General features: G+C 35.5%; 1 protein-coding gene and 1 long non-coding RNA gene across 2 annotated transcripts in view; both read left to right on the top strand.

Moving 5' to 3' along the window:
- The window catches only part of plcb4a (phospholipase C, beta 4a), a gene marked incomplete at its 5' end in the record, with an annotated part of 50,429 nt that overhangs the window by 17,186 nt on the left and 8,864 nt on the right, over positions 1 to 24,379 (top strand). Inside the window, 11 exons of the mRNA XM_016538443.1 lie at positions 5,810 to 5,861; positions 7,094 to 7,196; positions 8,292 to 8,456; positions 12,062 to 12,266; positions 12,349 to 12,437; positions 14,511 to 14,640; positions 15,530 to 15,582; positions 15,655 to 15,720; positions 15,867 to 15,982; positions 21,896 to 21,971; positions 22,066 to 22,241. Of these exons, the coding sequence (XP_016393929.1) occupies positions 5,810 to 5,861; positions 7,094 to 7,196; positions 8,292 to 8,456; positions 12,062 to 12,266; positions 12,349 to 12,437; positions 14,511 to 14,640; positions 15,530 to 15,582; positions 15,655 to 15,720; positions 15,867 to 15,982; positions 21,896 to 21,971; positions 22,066 to 22,241 (1,231 nt within the window). The remainder of the gene's footprint in view (positions 1 to 5,809; positions 5,862 to 7,093; positions 7,197 to 8,291; positions 8,457 to 12,061; positions 12,267 to 12,348; positions 12,438 to 14,510; positions 14,641 to 15,529; positions 15,583 to 15,654; positions 15,721 to 15,866; positions 15,983 to 21,895; positions 21,972 to 22,065; positions 22,242 to 24,379) is intronic.
- Positions 17,983 to 19,015, top strand: LOC107728206 (uncharacterized). The gene is made up of 3 exons (XR_001638441.1): positions 17,983 to 18,061; positions 18,683 to 18,777; positions 18,987 to 19,015. It is a non-coding gene; the product is annotated as an uncharacterized LOC107728206 (long non-coding RNA).

Below are 24,379 nucleotides of genomic sequence, written 5' to 3'. Positions count from 1 at the left end.
CACACACTCACACACACACACTCTCACTCACACACTCTCACTCACTCACTCACACACGCGCGCACGCACTCACACACACGCACGCACTCACACTCACACACACACACACTCTCACAGACACACACACTCACACGCACTCACACACACACACACACACACACACACACATCTGTGCATCAGTCACTTCAACTTCTGGAGTTTCCTACTGAACATTTTTGACATACTGTACAACATGTTTACTAGGTGAATCTCACAAGAACATGTCGCAATTTGCACATTTTCATAATAATTGCATTTTCTATTAAATTCCGTTTCCTCTCAAATTGTTGTTATTGTAATAAAATATATTTGCTGTTAATCTGGTTTAAAGATTTAGAGTTATGCTATGGTGTGATATTACCATGTAACATTTCATATTTTTTAAATTTAAATTTAAATTTAAATTTAAATTTAAATTTTTTTATTTAAATTTAAATTTTAAATTTTACAGTTTGGTCTCGTACTGTATGGCGTACCTTGTCAGTGTCGTGCACTTTGCTTGGCCATTTGTTGGCCAAACAGGAAAACAGGAAAGTGTGTTCAAGCGCCAGCAAAACACAGTGTAAAGAAATAGTCTTTGAGAGAAGCAGTCAATCAGCAGAAGTTAAAAGCAGCTCGTAAGTGTATTTATTTCTTGTCTCAGTGTTTAGCGCAGTTGTCGTTGCTAGGAAACGCTTGTTTTGTTTACTGTGTGGAGACGTGCTGAAATCGCGTTTGGTCTCGTACTGTATCGCGTACCTTGTCAGTGTCGTGCACTTTGCTTGGCCATTTGTTGTGATAAACAGGAAAGTGTGTCCAGCTGAATTCAATTTGAGTTTTGTTAGATGAATATAAAAAGCTTAGTATACCGCGGCAGCCCTCGTGTTAAGCTCTCCTCGTGTGAAGACCGAAGAGTGTAAAGACCATCGACTGTACCGTTCGACTCCACCAAGCAGGGACACCGAGCAAGGCACATAAGTATAGCTTTGGAATCATTCTCTTTCCTACTACTTGTTTCCCTTCTGTTTTCAGTTTTTATAACCAATTCTTACTATGTGTTTCCAGATCCCTACTATCACTACCACTCGCAAACCATGCATCACACACTGTAGGCAGCGCAATCCTAACAACCTGCGCACTTTGCCTATGTCTACTAATACACTACTTTCTTTTTCTATTGGTCTCTGGAATTGCCAGTCTGCTGTAAACAAAGCAGATTTTATTACTTCTATTACTAGTCATTCAAGACTAAACCTAGACAGAGACGTGGATCAAACCAGAGGACAATGCTACACCTGCAGAACTATTACTAGTCATTCAAGACTAAACCTCATGGCCCTGACAGAGACGTGGATCAAACCAGAGGACAATGCTACACCTGCAGCACTCTCCAGTAATTTCTCTTTTTCCCACTCCCCCGTCTGACTGGAAGAGGTGGAGGTACTGGTCTGCTTATCTCTAATGATTGGAAATTTAATCCTTTATCATTTCTGAGTATCAACAGCTCCTTTGAATCACATTCAGCCACTATTACCCACCCTCTTAAAATCCATTTTATAGTTGTTTATTTACCCCCAGGACCACTAGGTAACTTCGTGGAAGAATTAGATGTGCTGCTCTCAAACTTTCCTGAGGATGGTACTCCCCTAGTTATGCTTGGAGACTTCAACATCCACCTAGATAAACCTCAGGCTGCAGACTTCCACACTCTGCTTGCCTCTTTTGATCTCAAGCGAGTATTAACTACGGCTACTCACAAATCAGGCAACCAACTGGACCTTATTTACACACGACACTGCTCCACTGATCATGTGCTTGTTACTCCACTACACACCTCGGATCACTTCCTCTCACCCTCCCGGCTATCTGCTATGGTTTCATCTTTGCTTCCTTCCCCTGAACAGTTATCATCTCTTGATGTTAACAGTGCTATTGATACTTTCTGCTCCACTCTTACGTCTTGTTTAGACAATGTCTGCCCCTTGTCTTCCAGGCCAGCTCGTACCACCTCTTCTGCCCCTGATCTGATGTTCTGATGCACACTTTTCCACACCACAAACTGTCAAACACATCTTACCAGCAAACATACACTCGTTTTCATCGTTCTTTCTACTCTCTGAGGCAGAAGTCTCTGAACTCATCCTTTCCAATCATCCTACTACTTGTCCGCTTGATCCTATTCCATCTCATCTCCTTCAAGCCATTTCTCCTGCCGTTGTACCTGCACTCACTCACATCGTTAACACATCCCTTCACACTGGTGTTTTTCCCTCAACATTTAAACAGGCTCGTATAACCCCACTCCTTAAGAAACCCACTCTTAACCCAACTCTTCTAGAGGACTACAGACTGATTTCCCTTTCACCTTTCATTGCAAAAACACTTGAACAAGCTGTGTTCAACCAAGTCTCTGCCTTTCTCACACAGAACAACCTCCTGGACAGCAACCAATCTGGCTTCAGAAGTGGACATTCGACCGAGACTGCCTTGCTTTCAGTTGTTGAAGCCCTAAGACTGGCAAGAAAGGCTTCCAAATCTTCTATACTTATTTGGCTGGATCTGTCTGCTGCTTTTGATACGGTGAACCACCAGATTCTCCTGTCAACCCTATTGGAAAATGGCATCTCAGGAACCGCACGCCAGTGGTATGAGTCTTTCCTCTCAGATAGGTCCTTCAAGGTATCTTGGAGAGGTGAGGTGTCCAAGTCGCAACATCTAGCTACTGGGGTGCCTCAGGGCTCAGTACTTCGACCACTTCTCTTCTCTGTCTACATGGCATCACTAGGTTCTGTCATTCAGAAACATGGCTTTTCATATCACTGCTATGCTGATGACACTCAACTCTACCTCTCATTCCATCCTGATGATCCGACGATAGCTGCTCGCATCTCAGCATGTCTAACAGACATTTCTTGTTGGATGACGGACCATCACCTTCAACTCAACCTGGCTAAGACAGAACTGCTTGTGGTTTCAACAAACCCATCACTTTATCAAAATTTCCAACCAAATCAATCCGAGCAGCTGAGTCCTTAGCCATCTTCAAGAAACGAATAAAAACACATCTTTTCCACCTTTATTTGACGCTCTAAGTCTAGCACTTTCTATTCTACTTTATCTATATTTATCTTCTTTTTTTATTTAAAAAACAAAACAAACACTAGCTTTCTATTTTTTCTATTCTATCTGCTTTTTTTTAGATAATTTTTTTCTTTGTGTGTGTGTGTGTGTGTGTATGTATATATATATATATATATATATATATAAAATATAATATAATATATGTGTATATATGAGTTGTGTTGCATGTTCTGAGAATGACCTGCCCAACTCAATCCGAGCAGCTGAGTCCTTAGCCATCTTCAAGAAACGAATAAAAACACATCTTTTCCACCTTTATTTGACGCTCTAAGTCTAGCACTTTCTATTCTACTTTATCTATATTTATCTTCTTTTCATATACTTTTCTATGTGTACTGCGTTAGGCTAACCCTTGCTTGTCATTTGCACTTATATATTGTTGCTCTTTTGTTAGTTTTGACTCTTTTTATTGTCCTCATTTGTAAGTCGCTTTGGATAAAAGCGTCTGCTAAATGACTAAATGTAAATGTAATTAAATGTTATTATTTTATTTATTAGCAAATTAAATCTCATTGAAATGAAAAATTCATTAAAATATAAAAATGTATTTTTATATACATTTAATTACTTTAATGTATGTCAAAATCATAGAATTTTATTTATTTATTTTCATAATGATAAATTCATTTCCCATCAAATTTTCATTATTGTAATGCATCTACATATTTTTAATTGATGGTTTTGTATAATACTTTATATTCTCAGTGGTGATTCTCAGTACTGTAATGCAGTCATTTTTTTTATTATTTTTTGTTATAAACTAAAGCATACATTAATGTCAGAAAACATAAAAAACATACCATGATGTATTAAGTTTCATTGACATTTATTTATTTATTTTTGCATTCATGTATAAAAATTGGGAGTAGGTTGGTGACCGTGAAAAACCTAGAAATATCAGTGATTTTTGTATATTGTGATAATGGAAAAAAGCATTACAAAAAACAACAAATATAAATAAATATACACTGCAATTCAAAAGTTTGGGATCAGTAAGATTTTTAATGTTTTTTAGCCTGCCTGCATTTATTTGATCAAAAATGTGGTAAAAACTGTATTATTGTGAAATATTATTGCCATTTAATATAACTTTTTATTGTAATACATTTTTAAAGGTATTTTAAAATGTAATTAAAAATGCATGGTAATATCATATATATTTTTAAAATAATTTTTATTTATTAAATTATAATTTTATTTATTTATTATCAAATCTCTCTAAAAATGTCAAAATCATAGAAATTGTCATAGAAATTAATTAATTAAAAATATATAAAAATGTATGGAAATATAGTTTCATTTTTTGTTTTGTATTTATTATTAGTGAATTATTTTTAGTTTAATAAATGTTCATCATTTCATTTCGTTATTATTGCATTTATTTGATTACATTTATTTTACTACATTTTATTATTTTATTTGTCTTTTTAGGAAAAACAGCATTTATTCAAAATACAAATCTAAGTATTTAAGTATTAATTCCTTTAAAAAATATATTTTGAACGGTAGTGTATATAATAAATATATGTTGTTAAATACCTGTGTGAGAGCATTAGATCTCTTTAAAATGAAAAGGGTCACAGTAATGGAAATTGATTGGTCAGTGGTTTGGGAGCTGTGTCTTTTGAGCAAAATGGACAATAATAGTTATTTCTGTCTTGATTTTGTGGTAAAGTCTGTTCCTCAGCCGATCTGATTCACCTGTTGCTCAAATATTGAACAGAAAGAATCATACTTTGAAGAGCTTTGTGTGCTGTGGAACATGTGGAGACTCTGACAGGCTGTGTTTGTCTTTGGTCTGCTGGAGAGAGTTTGATGACACCAGTCTCACTGAAAGAGGAACAAATCAGAAAACAGACGCAGAGGAGATTACGTCACTGACAAACTCCACAAACATTACCTATAGCTTTAATCATAATAATACTCAGCAGCCCTTCTGAGTGTGCTGTGGCAGAATGATTACCGTGGTATTACTATGGTTCTTTTGAGTACTACTATACTATGGTATGATATTACCATGTAACGAAAATGCAGTTTAATTTTTTTATTAGTGAATTTCATTTATTCCATTTATTTTAGTACAGCAAATGAAACTAAAATGTCAAAATCATAGAAATTAATTTATTAAAAGTTGTTTAAAAAGCATGGTAATTTAGTAGATTTATTTACTTGTGAGTTTATTTTCAATTTATTTTATTAGATTTTCATCATTTCGTTTTTTGTTTGTGGATTGATTTTGTTACATTTATTTTATTACATTTAATCGTTCTATTTATTATTAAATTAAATCTAATTGAAATTAAAAAATGTCAAAATCCTAGAAATTCATTCATTCAAATATTTAAAAAGCTTGCAGTATAATAATTTCAGAATTTGTTTATTTATATTTTTATGAGTGGATTTATTTTTTATTTATTCCATTCATTTTCCAAGTTTATTTGATTGAATTTGTTTCATTTTTTATTAGTGAGTTAATTTTTATTTATTAGATTTATTATTATATTATTTTATTTATTAGCAAATAAAATTTCAGACATTTAATACTGAACCCTAAGTATCAAATGAACAAATTCTAATCAAGTTTCTTTACACTAATAGTTAGTCCTGTGTATTTAGTTTGAAACTGTACTAAGTCTGTTGTTTTCTGTAGATTTGGCGATGCAGCTGAACCAAGGGAAATTTGAATATAATGGCTCATGCGGGTAAGTTTAAATAATCTAATTATGCTAGAAATCACAAAAACTCAACTAACTTAGAGTTTTGCCTGAAAATGATGCCTTTTGCTTGCTGTTAATCGTGTTTGAAGTACTAGAGTTTCTGTGCTGGGAAAAAAAGTTGCGGGGAATTTAAAATGTTTTACATCAAATAAAAAATAGAGTGCATTAGACAAGCTGTATGCTGAGCTGAGCTGAGCCTCCATCCATTATTACTCAGGGTTTTTGATAGCTATTGCAATAATGAACCATCATCGGCTCAGAAACGAACCAAATACTCTTGACACAATTATCGCTTGACAATACATCACGAGTTTCACTTACAGAGAAAACATCGCTCCCTAAAGCCTCAAAGAGCTGATATCAGAGTTTCCTTCATCAAAACATACTTTCAGAACTTCAGCACTTCTGGAAAACTTCTCTTCAAAACTACTTCTTCACTGCGACTAAACTGAAACGTGTTCTGTGAAAAACGTGTTACTCATTTAATATACAAGGTGCATTTGCCTAGAAATTTAAAGATGATTTTCTCAGTATTTCGTTTTTTTTGCACCCTCAGATTCCAGATTTTCAAATAGTTGTATCTCGGCCAAATATTGTCCTATCCTAACAAACCATACATCAATGGAAAGCTTATTTATTCAGTTTTATTATTTTAAAACGGACACTTAAGACTGGTTTTGTGGTCCAGGGTCACAGTTGTTAATCGTTTGAAATAAATAGTTAAATGTAAATACAAAAGTGTAAATAACAAATACATTTAAATAAAATAAAATCAATTTGAATAAATAAATAAAAGTGGAAAATTAAAAATACTAAATTATGACTTAAAAACTTCTGTACATAATTGCATCATAAATGATTTGCCCACATAAAATAGATTATACATAATATTTATCACCTGTACACTGCAGATGATTTGAGGAAATCAGGTTATTGATGCTGTTGATGCTGCTGTTGTTTTTTTGCTGTTTTGAACTGGTTTCTTCTTTAAAGCGGCGGCAGCAGTTGTCAGTGTTAATTTGCTCTCATCCAGTGCTGATGTGTGATCCACGCTGTGAGACACTGTGAAAACTCCAAACATATTAATCAACTCATTAATCACGGCAAAGCAGCGCTATATCCATTAGCATTATGTTTAGCGGTGTGAATTGAATATGGGACAGGAGAGACTTCATTGCTTTAAGGTGACTGCTGATAACAGCTCTGGACTCTCCCAGGTTTCTGCTGAAGCCTGATTTCATGCGGCGGCCCGATCGCATGTTCGACCCGTTCTCAGAGACGCCGGTGGACGGAGTGATCGCCGCCACATGCAGCGTCCAGGTGTGTGTTCATTCAGATCCAAACCACGGTCATGGACAATCTGTACAGATTTGAAAGCACAGAAATTTCTATAGTGAACATACCTTTTTTTAGTAAAACCTGCTTGCAATTTGTTGGTTCTTTTTAATGAATTGGTCAGTGGGTTTAAATGATTCATTAGTGAATCTGTCTGAATGTTTGTTTGGTTATTGTTTATTTATTTATATATATTTGAATGCATTTCTGTAAGTCTGTTTCTTTAAATTATTTTTTAAATGTATTTATTTAGATCTATTTAAATGTTTTTTTCAAATGTATTTAAAATATTGATTTAAGTCTGTTTAAAAGTATTTAAATGTATGTATTTATTCAATTCTATTCATACAAATCTATTTAAATAATTTTTTATATCTTTATATCGGTTTATGTAAAACTATTTATTTCTTTATATTTTTAGTATTTATTTGAATATATATTTATTTAATATATTTATGCAAATCTAGTTAAAATTATTTATTTAAATCTATTTAAATGTATTTATTATTTCTTTAAATCTATTTATGTAAATCTATATAAATGTATTTATATTTAAACGTGTTATTTGAATTTATTTATTTAAATGTATTTAAATGTGTCTCTTTAAATATTTTTATGTAAATCTATTTAAAAGTATTATTTTAATATTCTTTAAATCTATTTCTGGAAATCTATTTGAATGTATTTAAAATTACTTGTATTTATTTGAATCTATATGTACATGTATTCATTTAAAATAGTTGTTTTTATGTATTTATTAATTGATTTTTGAATCAATCAATCAATCAACTATCCAATAGTCAGAAACAATTGGAAAGATCGTGTAAAAATCCTGCACATTCATTGGTTAAAATGTGCAGGGAATCTTTCTTTAAACTAAGTGAAAAAGACCCTTTTCTCTCTTAGTAAGTTCATATAACATGTTACCTGAATAATAACACATCTGCATTTAAATGAATCTCTGAGCACTGAGGTTTGTTAGCACTATAGTAAGACAATAAAGCATGTTCATTATGTAAAATGAGTCACTCTGCTGTTTTAGGAGACGCTCTGAAAGTGAGCCCAGTGTTTGTCTCTCAGGTGATTTCAGGCCAGTTTCTGTCGGATAAGAAGATCGGCACGTACGTGGAGGTGGACATGTACGGCCTGCCCACGGACACCATCCGTAAAGAGTTTCGCACGAGGATGGTGATGAACAACGGCCTGAATCCCGTCTACAGCGGAGAAGCCTTCGTCTTCAGGAAGGTGACGTCTTTGTCTCGATTCGGTCACGTTATGCTGTTTTTATGCATGTTCTCTTTCCTAATGATTCTTAAATTGTAGCTCAGAATAACAGTGACATAATGACTTCACATCATTATCTAGAAAGTATAAGACATGAAATTATATAGTGCACTTTAATTATATCTACATGAGCTAAATGGAGTAGTTGCTATAGAGATCTGCGTTATGAAAGCTGCTGAGCGTCTAATTATCCGCGCAAGCGTTACAATAAAACCTGACTGGTTTTGCACTGAAGTACAGTACAGTACAAGTCTGAGCATCTTGGAGAGACTCAAACCGTCTTAAAATGACATTTTCAATTATAAGACAATGACTTGTTTAATTGAAGTATTAATAGTAATTTGACCTTGACCCTGAAAATGATTTTTGCCGTTTTAACTGCTGCTGAAGTCTTTAGAGAGGTCTTTAGCTGTGATCCAAGCTCTTTTTAAGCAATTTGTTGTTCTAGAGATTTAGCAAATGACCTAACAAACAGGCCTTCACACTCTGCTTCTGTGATTATTAAGGCTTATTTATTTATTTATCTTAATGTAATTTATTACTATTATTATGATTATTATTTCATTGTTCATTATGTATTTTGAACAATGTATTTTTTTTCACTTGTTCTCCAAGGCTTTGGCAATTGTGTATAGTTTGTGTTATGTTTTTGTTTGTTTGTTTTTGTATTCGCTCTCTCCCACCTTCAATACCACGACTGAGGTGCCCTTGAGCAAGGCACCGAACCCCCAACTGCTCCCCGGGCGCCGCAGCATAAATGGCTGCCCACTGCTCTGGGTGTGTGTTCACAGTGTGTGTGTGTGTGTGTGTGTGTGTTCACTGCTGTGTGTGTGTGCACTTTGGATGGGTAAATGCAGAGCACTAATTCCAAGTATGGGTCACCATACTTGGCCACATGTCATGTCATGTCTTTTTAAGCCATGTGTTGTTCTAGAGATTTAGCAAATGACCTAACAAACAGACCTTCACACTCTGCTTCTGTGATTATTAAGGCTTATTTATTTATTTATCTTTAATTAATTTATTACTATTATTATGATTATTATTATTATTTCATTGTTCATTATGTATTTTCTTACATTTTATTATATGTTTTTCTTTTTTTTCATTTGTTCTCCAAGGCTTTGGCAATTGTGTGTAGTTTATGTTTTTGTTTGTTTGTTTTTGTATTATATACATAAATATATCATATTCAGTTATGACACGTGAGAACCAGTGCATTTTTGCTGCATCAGATCCAGCATTTTTAAAATCTGATGACTAAGATTTCATGTACTTTTTAAAGAAACATTCTTGGAAAAAAATGTATTTTGTGTTCCACACAAATAAAAGAATAATAAATCAATATAGAAATAATTGTACAATAATGAATAAAGCAAACCTAAATGCAAAAAAATGCACACAAAAATGTTGAGGTGCAAGTTATGAAAAAAAAGGAAACTTATTTATTTATTAAACCAAAACTGTAGCTGATGTTTAAATGAATGAATGAATGAATAAATGTATTTCTGAATCAGACGATTTATTCATTTATTTACATTTGGATTAACATATTTTGTAATTAATTGTGGTTTTATAATGAATAAAGCAAACCTAAATTGAAAAAAATGCACACAAATGTCAAGGTACAAGCTTTGAAAAAATGCATATTTTTGCATAAAAACAATAAAATAATAATAACAATAATAATAATAATAATTGTTGTTGTTATTAATAATAATAATAGATTTTATATAAAAAGGAGTGTTATTTCTTAATCCAAAGTGCAAGTTATGAAAAAAAAAATGTATCAAAAAAGGAAACTTATTTATTTATTAAACCAAAATTGTAGCTGATGTTTAAATGAATGAATGAATGAATTATCATTGGATTAACATATTTTGTAATTAATTGTGGTTTTATAATGAATAAAGCAAACCTAAATTTAAAAAAAAGGTACAAGCTTTGAAAAAATGCATATTTTTGCATAAAAACAATAAAATAATAATAACAATAATAATAATTGTTGTTGTTGTTAATAATAATAATAATACATTTTATATAAAAAGGAGTGTTATTTCTTAATCCAACATTTCAGTTGATGTTTATAAAAAATAAATCAATAAGTAAGTCTAAGAATATGAGCTGTGCAGTTATACTTTATTAGAAAAAAATATACTGCCCCAACTGCTCCCCGGGCGCCGCAGCATAAATGGCTGCCCACTGCTCTGGGTGTGTGTTCACAGTGTGTGTGTGTGTGTGTGTGTGTGTTCACTGCTGTGTGTGTGTGCACTTTGGATGGGTAAATGCAGAGCACTAATTCCAAGTATGGGTCACCATACTTGGCCACATGTCATGTCATGTCTTTTTAAGCCATGTGTTGTTCTAGAGATTTAGCAAATGACCTAACAAACAGGCCTTCACACTCTGCTTCTGTGATTATTAAGGCTTATTTATTTATTTATCTTAATGTAATTTATTACTATTATTATGATTATTATTATTATTTCATTGTTCATTATGTATTTTCTTACATTTTATTATATGTTTTTCTTTTTTTTCATTTGTTCTCCAAGGCTTTGGCAATTGTGTATAGTTTGTGTTATGTTTTTGTTTGTTTGTTTTTGTATTATATACATAAATATATCATATTCAGTTATGACACGTGAGAACCAGTGCATTTTTGCTGCATCAGATCCAGCATTTTTAAAATCTGATGACTAAGATTTCATGTACTTTTTAAAGAAACATTCTTGGAAAAAAATCTCTTTTGTGTTCCACACAAATAAAAGAATAATAAATCAATATAGAAATAATTGTACAATAATGAATAAAGCAAACCTAAATGCAAAAAAATGCACACAAAAATGTTGAGGTGCAAGTTATGAAAAAAAAAATGTATCAAAAAAGGAAACTTATTTATTTATTAAACCAAAATTGTAGCTGATGTTTAAATGAATGAATGAATGAATTATCATTGGATTAACATATTTTGTAATTAATTGTGGTTTTATAATGAATAAAGCAAACCTAAATTGAAAAAAATGCACACAAATGTCAAGGTACAAGCTTTGAAAAAATGCATATTTTTGCATAAAAACAATAAAATAATAATAACAATAATAATAATAATAATTGTTGTTGTTATTAATAATAATAATAGATTTTATATAAAAAGGAGTGTTATTTCTTAATCCAAAATTTCAGTTGATGTTTATAAAAAATAAATCAATAAGTAAGTCTAAGAATATGAGCTGTGCAGTTATACTTTATTAGAAAAAATATACTGAATCCTTTTTGGGTGGAAATGTCACTAATAATTCAGTTTTTTGGTTTATTATTTAAGTTGTCAATAAAACAGACTATTGGAGTACTTTTTACAAAAAAAAAGGACTTCTACTTCAACATTTCACATATAATTCAGTGTTACTTGCTGATTCTTCTGAATTTCCTACACAGTGAAAATTGTTTGTACACCTTTTTTTTTCAGTGTAGGTTTCTGTCTCTTGTTTTTGCCTTTGAAACTTCTTCCTCTAAGTCAAAAACTCAAGCAGAATAAATAACACTGCAGCGCCTCGATCCCGCAGGTGATCCTCCCAGACCTGGCTGTGCTGCGCGTGGCCGTGTACGATGACAACAATAAGCTGATAGGACAGCGCATTCTCCCGCTGGATGGACTGCAGTCGGGTTACAGGCACATCTCCCTACGAAACGAGTACAACAAGCCTCTGTCTCTGGCCACCGTCTTCTGCAGCATCATCCTCAAGACATACGTGCCCGACGGCTTCGGAGGTGAGAGGCCTTTGTGTAAAAACAAGCATGAGTTTCGTCTTAAGTCTCTGTGTTTTCACGCTTTGAGATCTTCTCGTTTCAGCGATTGCAGATGCCCTGTCTGATCCCAAGAAGTTCTTATCGGTCTGTGAGAAGAGAACCGACCAAATGAGAGCCATGGGCATTGAGATGGTGAGCGTCTGTATCATTAATGCACACAACCTTGAGAGCTCTCCATTTACTTTAATCAGTTCTTCATGCACTCGTTGAAGCGCATGAATCGACTGCTTCCATTAAACTTTCAGCATTGAAGCGATTCGTTGGAATAGTGTTGCAGCAGCACAAAAATGTTCCTGTAGCTTCTGAGTTTTGATCTTTTCAGGCTGTTCGCTAAAGCTCAGGTTTCTCTGTCTTGTGCATTTATTCCACACACGTTTTGGCTGCTTAGTATTACATGGACAAATGTTCAGACAAAAGTGTACCTTCTTCAAATAGTGCAAAACACAGTCATAATTTACTTTAATCAGTTCTTCATGCACTCGTTGAAGCGCATGAATCGACTGCTTCCATTAAACTTTCAGCATTGAAGCGATTCGTTGGAATAGTGTTGCAGCAGTACAAAAATGTTCCTGTAGCTTCTGAGTTTTGATCTTTTCAGGCTGCTCGCTAAAGCTCAGGTTTCTCTGTCTTGTGCGTTTATTCCACACACGTTTTGGCTGCTTAGTATTACATTGACAAATGTTCAGACAAAAGTGTACCTTCTTCAAATAGTGCAAAACACAGTCATATGGATGGATGGATAGATTGATTGACAGATTGATTGATGGAGGGATGGATGGACAGGCAGACGGATGGTTTGTGTTTGCCTGCTTCTTTGGTTGGTTTGGTTGGATAGATAGATATATAGATGATGGATGGATGAATAGATGGATGGATGGATGCAAAGATGGATAGGTTGATCGATAGATTGATGGATGGATGGACAGATAGATAGATGGTTGGTTGGATGGATAGATAGATATATAGATGATGGATGGATGACTGAAATAGATAGATAGATAGATAGATAGATAGACGAATTGATGGATAGATGGATTGATGCAAAGATCGTTAGGTTGATCGATAGATGGATGTAAAGATGGATAGATTGATAGACAGATTGATTGATGGGATAGATGAATGATTAAATGAATGGATGGATGGATGGACAGATGATGGATGGATGGATGGCTGTAAAGATGAATAGATTGATAGACAGATTGATTGATGGGATAGATGAATAATTGGATGGATGGTTGGATTAATGGATGGATGGATGTAAAGGTGGATAGATTGATAGACAGATTGATTGATGGGATAGATGAATGATTGGATGAATGGATGGATGGACAGATGATGGATGGATGGATGGATGGATGTAACCGAAGTCTCTTAATCATGCAGATTTATGCTACAAGCTCTGTGTAGAGTTGTACAGTAAGAAAGTTATTTCCCTTAACCAGGAAATTAACGTTCTTAGAATTGACAAGACAGTTGACCCTGAGAGGTCAAGTAAATATCTACAGCGGATCTAAATATTCATAATTAATTATAACTAGTTATGATTAATTATTCATATTTCCTCATGAGCTGATTCGTTACAGTGGATAGATTGATAGACAGATTGATTGATGGGATAGATGAATTATTGGATGAATGGATGGATGGACAGATGATGGATGGTTGGATTAATGGATGGATGGATGGATGGATGGACAGATGATGGATGGATGGATGGCTGTAAAGATGAATAGATTGATAGACAGATTGATGGGAGGGATAGATGAATAATTGGATGGATGGTTGGATTAATGGATGGATGGATGTAAAGGTGGATAGATTGATAGACAGATTGATTGATGGGATAGATGAATGATTGGATGAATGGATGGATGGACAGATGATGGATGGATGGATGGATGGACAGACGGACGGACAGATGGATGGATGGTTGGATGAATAAATAGGTAGGTGATGGATAGATGATAGACGGATAGAGTTTATTTTATGCATTTGGAGTTAAAACAATGACATTATTTTTATTTGGAATAATTTACAGTGCTGAATCTTGCACAATAAAGGCTTATGGAGATCTAATTTAATTTGCAATTTAATTACATGCACAAATATTTAGACAAAATAATTAAAATAGTATGAGTTTTCTTCAGTGCAAAGCCCAGTCATGTACAGTATTCTCTCTCTGTGCTGTGATGGTGTGGTTTTCAGTCAGATATCGCCGATGTGCCGAATGACGGCTGGATGGGGAACAGGAAGCGGAGGGCGATGCTGCAGCAGAAAGACTCAGAGAGACTGAGAGCAGCGCCGGGACAGAACCCACTCATCTGCTGCAAAGAGGGTAAATATATGAGATCGAGATCAGCATGAGCATAAACCCAGACTGTAAATGAGGAATAAAAATACACATGAGTCAGTAAAAGTATAGAGTCATAAAATGAATGTGGAGTGGCTCAGATAATTGATGAGAAATATTTGAACTCATACTGAGATCTCTGCTGTTTTTGTCTCTTCATTCACTTGTTTGGCAATGTCAGATTTTTTAATGTTCATCTAATCTCATTTTGTAAGTGACTTTTCTTTCTGTTTTAAAGACGTTTTCTTTGGATTGTTTGACTACTCAAAAGAGAATAAAGGAAAATATATAAGAATTTGCTTCCTGCTAAATTTCACATAAATAAACAAAAATCTGGCTCTAAATCTCTCTTTTCTTTATTCAAAGTTGATCTAGATGAGTACATGGGGAAATAAATAAGATCTGTTCATCCTAAAGCAGTCAAAACTGTATCTCTACTCTATATTCATCTGAACCAAATAGTTTGGTGAGTTCAATAAGAAATCAGTTGAAAGCATCCAGTCATCTCATACCATTGTTTTAATTAACTTCAAACTGGCGTGTTCAGGGTGTAGACTGTGATGATTATGTTTTCTGTCTTTTACTATTGTTGCTTGTCAGATTGTGAGATGACACCAGTGGGATCGTGGGTAAAAGCTCAGGCAGACTAAAGACTTTGACACTGACATCAAAAAGCAATCCAAGACTGTCCTACGGCGAAAAAGACATCTTTCACAATCCCTGAAATTCCCAAAGGCGAAATCGTGGCAAAAATCATATATTATGCATCCGTCTCTTTCTAAGACTGTGCTAAACACAAAGCACACGTCTGAATCAGCCAGCTTGTTGATTTATTCACATATTAAGTAACATATTTTGCTTTGTGAATCTGTAGATACATCAGTGCTCGCACCTCAGCTGACCATCGATGACCTAAAGCAAACCAAGGTAACAAATTAACCAGGATAAAACATCTGATTTGCATATGAAATATGAAATGTTTTTCTAACCTCTCCCCAGACCTACTTGAAGCTCGTCAAGAAGCAGCAGAAGGACGTGAGCGCTTTGAAGAAAAAGCAGGCGAAGGTGACCGAAGGCTTTTGTTTGCTTGACTTCATTGAATTGATTATGAACACTGTGTGTGTGTCGCAGACACTGAAGGCTGTAGGGCAGGAAAACTGACGGCACGGATACAAAGACAGAGAAGAAAACAATCCTGCTTCCTATTTCAGGCCCACGTCGCACTGCAGAGCTCCCACTGCACTCAAGTGGACAGGACTGTCGCTCAACATGATAAAGAGAAACAAGCGCTGGAGAAGCAGCTCGAGAAAAGCATCAGGAAAGTGAGGTGAATGTGATATTAGGTTTTCATTACACTCACATGCGCTTTTCTCTTCATGCTGTTTGTAATCGTGTAGGTGACAGATAACTTCTCTGTGAGCTTTTTTAGGCCCCTATGATAAAGGCTTGAGTATCGAGAATCGGTTCCATTTTAGAACCGCCTCCAAATTTCCAAGAACCGGGTATTTGTTAAAGGGTTAGTTCACCCAAAAATGAAAAGTCTGTCATTAATTGCTCACCCTCATGTCGTTCTAAACCCATAAGACCTCCGTTCATCTTCGGAACACAAATTTAGATATTTTTGATGAATTCCGAGAGCTCTCTGACCCTCCCATAGACAGCAATATAATTACCACGATCAACGTCCAGAAACGTAGCAAGGAGGTAGCAATTGCGTAACGCAGCTGACACAGAATAGCATACACTGTTTACGTTCAGTGGATACTCTCCAAAATGGCGCCAGGGTGATGCGGAGGAGACGAATTGTTGAATAAAGTCGTTATTTTTGTTTTCTTTGAGTACAAAAGGTATTCGTAGCTTCGTAAAATTACGGTCACATGTCACATGGATTATTTGAACAATGTCCTTGCTACGTTTCTGGACCTTGATCGTGGTAATTACATTGATTAAGTGATTAAGTGACGTGACATGTGGCCAAGTATGGTTACCCATACTCGGAATTAGTGCTCTGCATTTAACCCATCCTAAGTGCACACACACAGCAGTGAACACACACACACACCGTGAACACACACCCGGAGCAGTGGGCAGCCATTTATGCTGCGGCGCCCGGGGAGCAGTTGGGGGTTCGGTGCCTTGCTCAAGGGCGCCTCAATCGTGGTATTGAAGGTGGGAGAGAGCGCTGTACATTCACTCCCCCCTCCCCCCACCTACAATCCATGCGCTGCACATCCCCCCCCCCCACCGACAACCCCTGCCGGTACGAGACTCGAACCCACAACCTTTGGGTTACGAGTCCAACTCTCTAACCATTAGGCCACGACTTCCCCACGACTTGCTGTCTATGGGAGGGTCAGAGAGGTCTCAGAATTAATAAAAAAATATCTTAATTTGTGTTCCGAAGATGAACGGAGGTCTTACGGGTTTAGAAAGACATGAGTGTGAATAATTAATGACATAATTTTCATTTTTGGGTGAACTAACCCTTTAAGACACGTGCATTTAGATTCCGCTTAATGATTCCTGCTATTGCATTTAATGTGATTTAGGGATGCAAGATATTATCAGACCGATATCCGAATTGGCCGATAATGGCTTATATCGGCAGAGGCCCGATATGAAAAATTATGCCGATATGTCTTGCCGATAAGAGGAATTTGTTAAGTCACATGTGCTCAGGGTGTGCTAGCGATTAGATCACGTCAGCAGTGTGGCTCACAGAATGACGCGTTCGGTGTATGATAGGGTAAGGAGTATTAATTCCGTAGGGGGCGCTGTTGGTCTACTTCTAATAAAATGAAAGTAAAATAAACAAATAACATTTAGACTGTGTTTCTGATTAAATAAAGCAGTAATTGATGTCATAAAATCATGAGTACTGTATGTTTTGATTTAAAGGTCAGAAGCTATAGCTTACATGAACAAAAAAAAATCACAAACATGACACTTGTAAATTAAATAATTTTATACAGTATATACTGATTTATTCATTAATGTGTAATATTTTTTAAACAAAGTATGAGCTCTAAAAGATTTTCTGAATTTTTACAAATCTTTTGCTCTAGACCAGTGGTTCCCAATCCTGGTCCTGGAGAACCCCCAACACTGCACATTTTAGATGTCTCCCTATTCAAACACACCTGATTCAACTCATCAGCTCATTAGTGAAGACTCCAAGACCTCAAATGTGAGTGTCAGATAAGAGAGACACCAAAAATGTGCAGTGTCGGGGGTTCTCCAGGACCAGGATTGGGAACCACTGTTCTAAACTATAACAATTAAATACTGTAGAAACTGCTCCCTTACTTCTCTCTCTGTTCAGGTTTTGCTGGTACTCCAGGGTACCTGTCCCCAGAGGTCTTGAGGAAAGATCCTTATGGCAAACCTGTGGACATGTGGGCCTGCGGTAAGGGATGAATGAGTCACAAAAATATCAGCCTTGTACGTGAGTCGGTGTGATGGATGTCACTGTTGAAGTAGATTAACCGATTATTAAATTATTGCAGTCTGAGTTTTTAAGCAGCATTGAATCGAATCAGCTAAATGGAGTGTGCCTGGTAAATTGTCTTTCTGTTTTTAGGCTTAACACTAGTTAGTCCAATGCAAGCAGTTGAACGAATGTTTCAATTAAGCCTTGATGTAAAAATGATTGCACAATTATTCAAATTCACCATCAGGAAGTTCTTCCAACTTACAAAAAGATGACCAGATGGTAATACAATGGAACTTTGAGTTATACATTCTGAATAGTACGGAATGATTACCATATTCATGCACCATAGTATTTAAAAGGCCACTCTTCAAGGAATACCTTGCTATGGCACATGTCCAAAAAACGTAGTAGTACCAATGTACCATGTCCAAAAAAAAAACCTATATGGTTTCACTATACAGTACTCTGTGCTTGAATATGATTGCTTGAATACAGACATCAGCCGAATTTATGTCCAAGTTAGTTGATATTCAAGTATTTGTTTGAAGAATATTCCTCTTTCAATGTGGCCATAATAGAAGATATGTTTCATAGGTGTGATTCTCTACATTCTGCTGGTTGGATATCCACCATTTTGGGATGAAGACCAGCATCGCCTCTATCAGCAGATTAAGGCTGGTGCATATGACGTGAGTCTGAATTTCCAATGATTTGCCTGCAAAATGTTCACAAAAAGAGAACACACTATAGAGCTACAAATGCAACATCTGATGATTTTGCTAATAACTCTGATGATAAATTGATGCCATCTTCAGTTTCTTGGCTTCTAAGGCTTACAAATTCATACAAAAAGTATTAAATGATGGATTATTCTGTTATGTTTCATGTCTGTATGTAGTTTCCTTCTCCTGAGTGGGACACAGTGACTATATTATGCTCTATTCATTATTTTTTAGAAACCTCACACTTTTCTGCTCAATTTTAAACGTTAAAAACGTCTTGTATTCAAATTAAGCGCGGTCCACTGCTGCACACTTGCCACAATATCGATACAGGGCCAGCTGTATCGATACTCGTATTATCAAATCTCTGTGACGATACATCGTCGTATCGAACACAGCACTAATACTTATGCGATTGATATATAGTTTATTTATTTATAGTATTTGTTTATTTATAGTTATTTTCAAAGCTTCAATGTACTGTCATTATAAAATAACTTTAACATTATACGTTAACTTTAACATTATTTAACGTTATTTATAACATTATAAATAAGTTATTGTTAAAAACTAACCAAAATTTTAAATAATTTGCTTAGAATTTCCACACAGGAGAGACTTGGTGTTGTTTCCAAACAAAAGGAAATATATCGGTTTCGGCCGATAAAATGAGTTGAAAAATATCGGCATATCGGATATCGGCAAAAATCCAATATCGTGCATCCCTAATGTGATTTTAAACAATTTAAGCGCAGGAAGGGAAAGAACTTGCGCACTATTTGCGTGCAAGCACACATCTGAAGCGCGGGTTCTTGGCCTGTGTCCGTTCTCGAACCGTTCAGTGCATTTCCGCTGCAGAAAAGACTTCTTTTTCACATTTACCAACCAATATGCACAAAAATACGTCAGCATATCATCATAAACACAGCCGTTTTTGTCTTAAGTGAATGTAAACAAATGAGAAAGAAAACGCATAGTGTAACAGTATTTTTAGATCCGCATGCGTTTGGTATTAAAGAGACAGCAGCCTAATAAACGCGCTGCCGGTCATCAATGTTAATGTTAAGAAAATCATTCACTGATCTTGACTGAATATCTTTCGTAACTTTAATGAGGATTATTCTATGTGTTTTTAGGCTGCTTGCTCACATAATTTTTTTTAAATTGGATTTTTTTATCTTATTGCAATCGAAACTGGGAATCGATAAGAACTGGAATCAATAAAACTCAAACGATATACGCATGCTATACCAGGGGCGGTTCTAAACACTTTTTAGGTGGGTTTCAGCCCCCCTATCTGTCACCTTACCCCCCCCCAAAACTATCTTAACGATCAGGCCAGTGCTGCTTCCTCGAGAAAGTTTTTCATTCTCACGTGTTTTAAGTCTTGTCAGTTTAAACATTAAAGTAATTTTAAGCCATTTAAGCCCAAGACATCTCAATGCGGTACTCACGCACTGTGATAGAGCGTTTCTATGCGCACCGCTCACACACCTGAAGTGCACAAACAGATAGCCTTCTCAGACAGCAGGTGAATACCAATGGCTGTCTTGACAAGTATCCTTGTAAGCACAGTCGGTTGTTTTAAGTGAATGTAAACAGTAAAGAAAATATCAAATGTACATCAGTATAACGGATCCGTGCATTTCTTATGTAAATAATGTTAATCAAAAAGAGCAAAAGAAAAATTGTTCGCTGCTTTAATGGATATTTGCTTTTATGTTAATGTTAATAAAGTAATTCGGTGTGACTACAGTAATACTGGGGGGGTTGGGGGGGGCGCGAGTGACATTAGACAAACTTGGGGGGGCGCATGTCCTAAAAGGTAACATTTCTGTCACACGCTTGAGGTATTCGGCCAATCACAACGCATTGGATAGCTGGCCAATCAGAGCACACCTCGTTTTTCAGACCGATGAGTTTTGTAAAAATCGACGCGTTTCAGAAAGGCGGGGCAATAAGGAGAAACAATAATGTACAGTATGTGGAAAATAATGTGTTTTTTTAACCTTAAACAGCATAAACACATTTCATTACACCAAATACACAAAATAATGTTCTTTTTAGCAACATCATATGACCCCTTTAACACATTATTATCTATAAACCACAGTCAAACACAAACACAATACTGACTGTCTTCACTGAGTAATTATATTCCTGTGCCATTTATAATTTTTTTAGTGTGGCATAAGTGTTGCAAATATTTTTCAGAACTGTATATATTTACATCTATTCATTTAGCATACTCTTTTATACAAAGTGTTTTACAAATGAGGAATACAACTAAATTATATTATGTTGTGTTATCTTAATAAAATTGCATTCACAAGATATTTTACTTCTGTAATTTGGAATATTCATGAGTGAAACTGGATTAAAAAATGAGTAAATAAATTAATAATTTTATACATTAGGAGTTATATATTAATAAAATATTACAGTGACATTATTTGTATGTAATTTGGCATATACCTGAGTGAAACAAAACAAAATTAATTAAATAAATAAATATCTTTTATGCTTACATTATTTTTATGTAATAAAAATAAACTAACAAATAAATAAATACATTTGATTTTATACATCAGGAGTTATTATATTTCAATTACAGATTACGGTTACATTATTTTTATGCAATTTTGCATATTCCTAAGTAAAACTAACTAACTAAATAAATAAGGAGGCATTATATATATCAATAAAAGATTAGTGACATTATTTTTATTTGTAATAATTTACAATGCTGAATTTTGCACAATATAAGCCAGTGTGTTTTAAAAAGTAAATGAAGGTCAAATTTGATTTCAGGTTCACTTTAAATGATTCAATCAGTCTCTCAATTATTGAAAGGCTGTAAATGACATACTATATGACATTAATTATACTAAAATTGAAGAATGTTCTTTAAAATATACATTTATAATTACAGCATTGACAAGGTCAACTAAACCCATGACATGTGAATCACTGTAGGTCCACATGCTATGAGCCTTGTGAAAACCAAAAAATATTATAAATGAAGCATAAACAGTTTCTTTTGAGTGTAAAACAGGACAGACTCTCATCATCTGTTCACCCTTAGTGACAGTTACAGCCTTGACATGAGCAGAGACATCGAAAGGCAGATCAAGACTTTAACGAGCAATCACAAATCAAAGGTACTGAGTTCTTCATTCACTTCCAGCTACTTGTTTTACTCCAGCAGGATCTGAGTATTGAAACAGACGCACTGTCTTTTGTCGCTGTACGCAGGTGAAGGACATGGTGGCCGCTCACGTGCTCGAATGGGCAGAAATGATCAAATGGCACTCGGCTGAAGAGCAGACTGTGAGAGAGCAGCATGTGATTCAGCAGTGCGAGACGCTCCGGAAACTCCTGCTGATGGAGCAGGAGCAGCAAACCCAGCAGCTCTCGCTCCTCCATGAGAGGTGAGAGAAGAAACGACTGAACGTTGAACTTCGACTGAATTTAGATGAAAGCTCGTATAGCGTCCTAGAAGGTTTGCAGCCGAGTGTGTTCCTCTCTTCATCGCTGACCTCAGGACAGTGACCTGTAGCACTGAGAACTTAGACATCTCTCCATGTCTTTAAAACTTTGTACTTTAATGAATCCTGCGGTTTCTTTTGTGTTGGAGAATTTTGTGTCATGCAGCTATGTATCGCATATCTAACTTGACAACATGTATTCCATATATAATATAATATGATATAATAACTTCTTTTGGTTAAAAATGAGACAAAATCAATTTTTGAGCAAGTACATAACCAGCCAGTGTTCAAAACTATCTCCTTACCTTAGCCCGATTCACAACGGTAAGCTTATAATAATGTTTTCTAATTTGAGTGGTACTGGTAAGAATTTACGGGGGAAAATTCGAGCATGCCGCTGCGACATTGTCACATCTGTAATAGGGCTGGGAAAATAAATCGATGCATCGTGAATCGAGAAATGATTCCGCATCGATTCTGAGATTTTCCAAATGCATCGCAATTCTTTCTCGAGTCGATTCTGAGCTTAGTTTTGAACAGTAGATGGCGCTGCATGCTTTAGAAACAGCCGTACTCTGCTTGTTTCCAAATCCTTACACACACTTGAACCTAAAATAATCATTCATAAAATTCGAAAAGGTTGAAGCGATTACAAGGGTGTACACAGTGGGCTGTTTACATTAATCTCGTGTCATAAAAGCATTCTGAGCCGAGGTGAAATTACAGACTCAGCCGAACGCACAAGCGCTTTTCAGCGCTCTTCTTCATGAGCATTTTAGTGTGCGGATAAAAACTAGAGTAGAGCGCCATCTGCTGTTAAAATCTAAGCTCAGAATCGATTCCAGAGAGAATCGCGATGCATTCGGAAGATCTCAGAATCCATTCACGAATCGATTCTGCATCGATTTATCGTCACAGCCCTAGTCTGTAAACATAAAGAAGCAGTCCCGGCTAGTAGGCTATATCTGCAGGTGGCGGATCGTTTATAGCTTTTTCTCACAGCAGCTGCAATAATGAAACTTATTTTGATGGCGGATTGTAATCCAAAAAGGTTTATGTGTTTATGAAACACAAGTGACTGAAATTAGATTATACAGTCTCTCAATTATTGAAAGGCTGTAAATGACATACTATATGACATTAATTATACTAAAATTGAAGAATGTTCTTTAAAATATACATTTATAATTACAGCATTGACAAGGTCAACTAAACCCATGACATGTGAATCACTGTAGGTCCACATGCTATGAGCCTTGTGAAAACCAAAAAATATTATAAATGAAGCATAAACAGTTTCTTTTGAGTGTAAAACAGGACAGACTCTCATCATCTGTTCACCCTTAGTGACAGTTACAGCCTTGACATGAGCAGAGACATCGAAAGGCAGATCAAGACTTTAACGAGCAATCACAAATCAAAGGTACTGAGTTCTTCATTCACTTCCAGCTACTTGTTTTACTCCAGCAGGATCTGAGTATTGAAATGCTCTCTGTTGTCCCTGTACGCAGGTGAAGGTCATGGTGGCCGCTCATGCGCTGGAATGGGCAGAAATGATCAAATGGCACTTGGCTGAAGAGCAGACTGTGAGAGAGCAGCACGTGATTCAGCAGTGCGAGACGCTCCGGAAACTCCTGCTGATGGAGCAGGAGCAGCAAACCCAGCAGCTCTCGCTCCTCCATGAGAGGTGAGAGAAGAAACGACTGAACGTTGAACTTCGACTGAATTTAGATGAAAGCTCGTATAGCGTCCTAGAAGGTTTGCAGCCGAGTGTGTTCCTCTCTTCATCGCTGACCTCAGGACAGTGACCTGTAGCACTGAGAACTTAGACATCTCTCCATGTCTTTAAAACTTTGTACTTTAATGAATCCTGCGGTTTCTTTTGTGTTGGAGAATTTTGTGTCATGCAGCTATGTCTAACTTGACTAACTTGACAACATGTATTCCATATATAATATAATATGATATAATAACTTCTTTTGGTTACAAAATCAATAAAATCAATTTTTGAGCAAGTACATAACCAGCCAGTGTTCAAAACTATCTCCTTACCTTAGCCCGATTCACAACGGTAAGCT

Source organism: Sinocyclocheilus rhinocerous, unplaced genomic scaffold (assembly GCF_001515625.1).
Source record: "Sinocyclocheilus rhinocerous isolate Xijiao unplaced genomic scaffold, SAMN03320098_v1.1 scaffold1364, whole genome shotgun sequence".
NCBI classification, from domain to species: Eukaryota; Metazoa; Chordata; class Actinopteri; order Cypriniformes; family Cyprinidae; genus Sinocyclocheilus; species Sinocyclocheilus rhinocerous.
Note: the sequence above shows the minus strand (reverse complement) of the source record. Positions and strands in the feature narration are given on the sequence as shown.